This window comes from Aptenodytes forsteri, unplaced genomic scaffold (genome assembly GCF_000699145.1).
Source record: "Aptenodytes forsteri isolate BGI_AS27 unplaced genomic scaffold, ASM69914v1 Scaffold270, whole genome shotgun sequence".
NCBI lineage: Eukaryota > Metazoa > Chordata > Aves > Sphenisciformes > Spheniscidae > Aptenodytes > Aptenodytes forsteri.
The window spans coordinates 3,562,688-3,568,134 of record NW_008794631.1 but is presented as its reverse complement, the minus strand read 5'-3'; the positions used below and the strand labels follow the sequence as shown (position 1 = coordinate 3,568,134).

The following is a 5,447-nucleotide window of genomic DNA, read 5'->3' as shown; positions in this document are numbered from 1 at the left end:
GCATTGAATGCCTCCGCTTTTTCTTCATCCATATTAGTCAGATGACCAGCTTCAACAAGTATTGGTCTAATGTTTTCTATAGACCTCCTCTTGCTATTAACATACTTTAAAAAGCCCTTCTTGTTATCTGAACGCTGGCCAGTTTCAACTCTAATTGAGCTGGTCTTTTGTGTCTTCTCCCTGCATATAGGAACGACAGCTCTGTACTCTACCTGCGAAGCCTGACCTCGCTTCCAGAGACCATACATTTTCTTTTTCCTCTTGAGCTCCATGAGGAGTTCCCTGTTCAGCCAAGCTGATCTTCTGCCATGCTTGCTTGACTTAGGACACAGTGGAATCACCTGCTCCTGTGCTTCTAAAAGGTGGTTCTTAAAGAGTGACCAGCACTCGTGGACTCCTAAGCCCTCAAAAGCAGATTCCCAGGGTACTCTGCTAAATAGCTCCCTGAATAGCTTAAAGTTTGCTCTCCTGAAGTCCAGGGTAGCAACTCTGCTGTCCTTTTTTCTTATTACACTGAAAATTTTAAACTCGACCCTTTCATGATCACTGTGGCCCAGACAGCCACCTACCATTGCATGTCCCACGAGTCCTTCTCTATTCACAAATAGCAAGTCTAGGAGGGCATCTTTCCTAGTTGGCTCACTGAGTAGCTGTGGCAAGAAATTATCTCCTACAAACTTCAGGAATTTGCAAGACCTGCTCATCACAGCAGTATGATATTCCCAGTTCATGTCTGGAAAGTTGAAATCTCCCATAAGGACAAGGGCTACCGATCCGGAAATTTCTCCTAATTGCCTGTAGAATAACTCATCAGTGCTTACATCCTGGCTGGGTGATCGGTAGTAGACACCCACTACAACATCTCCTTTGTTTTCCAACCCCCTAATCCTCACCCAGAGGCTCTTATCCACATCATCACTAACTGCAAGGGCTGTACGATCAAACCTCTCCCTTACGTATAGTGCAACTCCTCCACCTCGCCTGCCCTGCCTATCCCTCCTGAAGAACCTGTAGCCCTCCATCCCAGCACTCCAATCGTGGGACTCATTCCACGAAGTCTCACTAATACCAATGGTACCATAGCTCTGGGAGGTGACCAACGCTTCCAGTTCATCCTGTTTGTTTCTCATACTGCATGCGTTGGTATACAAGCATTTCAGATATGCTCCTGAGCCCTCCATGCTCCCAGCAGCAATGTAAATGTTCCTGCTAGCGTTGCCACCCTCAGGTGATGCCATGCCAACCCCCGGCTTACCTACTGCAATCCTGTTGCTATCCCCTTCCCCCATTGATTCTAGTTTAAAGCTCTCTCGATCAGTCCTGCCAGCTTACACCCAAAGATGTGTTTTCCCCATCCGGACAGGTGGATCCCGTCAGGCCCCAGCATGCCTTGTCTCTGGAAGGCTCTTCCATGGTTTAAAAACGCAAAGTTTTGGCGGAGGCACCAGTCCTGGAGCCAGGTATTGATATCCTGGGCTCACCTGTTTCTTCTGAAGTCTCCCCCCCATGACTGGGAGGATTGAGGAAAACACTACCTGTGATCACGAATTTTTTTTTTTTTCTTCTGAAAGTTTGCAAGGTTACTAACCTAAATTCCAAAAATAAGAAGTATGTGTTTTGTGCTGAATTCAATCTTATTTCTTCCCAGCTGGCTATAAAACCTCAGCAAATGAGTTTTTGGTATGATCCTTGGGTAGAAACCAAGTAGATCTGCTCTTTCAGTGCAGTGGTTGTTTAAGCACTGGAGCTAAAATACGGAGCCATCTGTACCAAAGATAATGATCTTTGGTATGCCCATTCTAAACTACATGGGGGGGGAAGAAGTGTAATTCTTTTTTATTAAATAGAGTAAATCATACAGGAATCTGTGGTTTTGCATTTTTTTGAATGTGAAGCAAAGTTTGGTCTTCTAAGAGGAAGCAGAACCAGAATCCCGGTGGCCACTCTGCTTACCTGATCTTGTCTGCTTGTGTTACGGTATCAGTGTGCAGATAGTTTGGAGAAATCCAGTCGTAAGGCAAGTTGAGTCGTGTGTTTGCTATACAGGCATCACTCTGCAGTTCCCTTTTGCAGTGGGACAAATGGTATTTCTACATCATTTGACAGTGGCCTTCTGTGACCCATGATTCGATGGGCATACTTCACCTGCAATATAAGTGCACAGTATTGATTGCCATTAGTGTGAAAACTTAGGAGAAGTATTCTAGAAGAATACATGATGTGTTCTCCTGTAATGCTGTGCTGTCGGGGAATGCTGATGTTATGCAAACTGCTCCCTGAATTACTGTTGCTGAAAAGAGTAGGTCTGCAATATCCATCTGATACCCATCAGTGAACAAGCATAATACTATATAGAGTGTGTGAAAATGTGTGTACCTGTTTCTTAACTGGGTTCTCTTTCTTTACTTTAGAAAGCAGTAGACATGCTTTTGGATAACGAAGATAAAATTTCTGTGAGTATAACAAGTTCATGGCATGGCAGTCCAATCCTTGCTTGTATTACCCATCCTTCTTTCAGTCCCGTAAATGTGATGTTCATCACAGGTTTGCTAATCTGTTGGGCTTTGTTTTCTTTCAGATTGACAGAGTCGTCGAAGAATTAGAAAACAGGCCTGAGCTACAGCATGTGGTAAGTATTTCTATATTCTGTTGGTTTCAAGTTGAGCTGAATAAACTCTTTGCTGGGCACATCTTTTACAGATGTCGTTATACTGTCAAAGTACACGACACTAAAATGTCATAAATCATCAGAGCCGAAGTTGCTACTTTTGCTAATCCATTTTTTAAGATGACCATAGCATTTTTACAATAGTAAAATAATTATAAAACGTGTACTTGTGACAACTTGATAACATACTGCATACTTGTTAACATACCATGCGGTACTCCTCATGGCATTGCAGACACGTGTCTTCTCTGGTCAATTACTTATATCCTTCCTCCTTCCCTACACAAAAATGGGATTGGATGTTGGGTGCAACTCTGAAGCACGTTTTGCTGATCCATAGAGACAGTGAAGTGCTTGTCTTTCCAGAGCTGTAACTTCCATACGCTGCAGGATTGTTCTTGTTTGTGCAGAATTACAATGTCACTGTAAGGCTGTCTCTCCACATCGCTATTCCAAAAGCACCTCTTCGGTTTGTACATGCTGTCAGTGGAATATGTAATGTGTAACCGTGGGCTTGGGCTGTATTAGGGAGGGAAGTTTTAACTTGCTGCTGTGTACAGGTGGTGCTCAGGGCATCGATCTGGTGGAGAGCGGGTTTATGTGTTAGAGATCTGATTATAGAAAGCAGCTCTATGAAGTGTGCAGCCCGCAGCCCAAGAGCTTTGCGGAGACAACTGACTGACCGTCAGTTTATGGAAGGGATGCATCAGTTTCAAAGTGTGAAGCCTGCTTCCCTTTGCATAAAAGCGACTCTCCAGGTGATTCTCAAGGCTTTTCTGTGCTCGTCTAGAGAGAAGGAGCTTTGCCCCAGTATCTATAGTTTGAGGTACTTTGATTAAAACATTTCATGTGGTAAAAATTTGATCTATAGTTACATGTTATGGTCAAGCATATCTAGGTAACCAAAATGCTTCATTTGACATATTTGTCCAAAGTTTTCTGTAAAATTTCAAAATCCAGTAGTTTCATTGAAGGTTAAAGGACAGTTTCTTAACTGTTGCTGAAAACCTGTTTTATAGAGCTGGTTTTGGAGATTGCTGTGATGAGGGTACTTCAGAAAAATGTAAAATTAGTCTTTTGAATCAGGATTTAATCTCTGTGCCTTTTAGTATGTGTTAGCACATTCCTGAAGAAATTAGGAGGAGTTTTTTAGTAGCAGAGAACAAATAATATTGCCTAAGAGGTTTTGAGTCCTGATTCTCTCTTTTGATTTCTAGTATTTGCACAAGCTTTTCAAGAGAGACCACCATAAAGGCCAGCGATATCATGAGAAACAGATCAGCCTTTATGCTGAATACGATCGTCCAAATTTACTACCATTTCTCAGAGACAGCACGCACTGTCCACTAGAGAAGGTAAGCACCCAAAATCTAAACACAGGTCCTCGATTTTTATGTCTGTAGCTTGTAGTGTTGTAAATTTGTAACTGTGTGTCTGGTACTGCCCTCTACTGCCAAAAGGAGGAGATCCTTTGAGTTTGTGACCATCGCCTTCAGAAGTTTGGTTTGCAGAGCTGGCTGACAGCTGAGACCTTCCTCTCTCAGCTCACAGGGCAGGAATCGGTGGGGATTTTTAGTGCAGAAGTTCTGAATTCACACTTGATGCGTACCTACAGCATATTTACGCATCAGTGCCTGGCCTGACTGGACAGCAGGTTGTGGTTCCAAGAAATCAACAATTGTTTTGCCAAATCTAGGACTAGTCAGTGTTAGATCTTGAAAAATGAGTAGCTGTAACTGGAGTTTTTCTAGCTTTGTATTCTAAGGTCCTAAGTTGTTTTCAGATGATATACACAATATAACAGTCACTAAACTAGCAGAGCTAAAAGTTTTTTGTCCTTGAACTTCCGCTAGTAGACTTGGGGTTTTACAGAATACCATGTTTCCACCTTCTTTAACCTTTTTACATTTTCCTTCCTTGCTCTCTCTTGTCAAATTAAAAAATAAATAAAGTTAAGGACAGTCTTGGTTTTTTTCCCCTGCTTGAATTAAAGTGAATCGAATGGAAATTTAAGTTTTCCTCTTTAGTTGGGGTCATTATTTTATTATTTGTATTTGTTGCTGTTAATGGCCAAGTAGAGCAGACTTTGTGAAAGGATACCTCTCTGTATGCAGCTATAATGATGACACCAGTGGAGTAGTTTTAAATGTAATATTGAATATTGCATTTTACGTGGTTGACATTCTAAAGAGAACTAGTATTGTTCCTGGCACCTCTCTTGTTTTGCATGCTTTTGTCAACTTTACTGTGCAACAGCAGGAAACACTGGAAAATACTTTGTTAGGATTGCAGGCTTGGTCTTTGTTGAAACTGTTGCACGAAACTAGGTTGTCTCAGTGATCTTTTTACTCAATGAGCCTGAGAGGTTTCCAGACAAAGACTTTTGTCTACAGTGTTGGCTTATTTGTTTTTAACTCTCTGATTCTCTCTTAGTTTTTGCCTTATGTTATTTGCGTGATCATGGTTTTATGTATAAAACCTTACCTGCACTTCTTTTTTTTTCTTTTGGTGCAAATTAGTTTTAGTTATTGCAGATCTAGCCACTGATCTTCAGTGATGGGTGGTGGTTGTGTTTTAACCCGGCAGGCAGCTAAACACCACCCAGCCGTTCGCTCGCTCCCCCGCCCCACAGTGGGATGGGGGAGAGAATCAGGAAAATAAAGTAAAATTTGAGGGTTAAGATAAAGACAGTTTAATAGGACAGAAAAGGAGGGGAAAATAATAATAATGATGATAAAAGAATATACAAAATAAGTGATGCATAATGCAGTTGCTCACC

The 5,447-nt window shown here is 41.8% G+C and overlaps 1 protein-coding gene across 1 annotated transcript in view; it reads left to right on the top strand.

Moving 5' to 3' along the window:
- Positions 1 to 5,447, top strand: part of VPS41 (VPS41, HOPS complex subunit) — a 116,558-nt gene that overhangs the window by 93,080 nt on the left and 18,031 nt on the right. Inside the window, exons 20-22 of the mRNA XM_009273491.2 lie at positions 2,412 to 2,453; positions 2,579 to 2,629; positions 3,886 to 4,023. Of these exons, the coding sequence (XP_009271766.1) occupies positions 2,412 to 2,453; positions 2,579 to 2,629; positions 3,886 to 4,023 (231 nt within the window). The remainder of the gene's footprint in view (positions 1 to 2,411; positions 2,454 to 2,578; positions 2,630 to 3,885; positions 4,024 to 5,447) is intronic.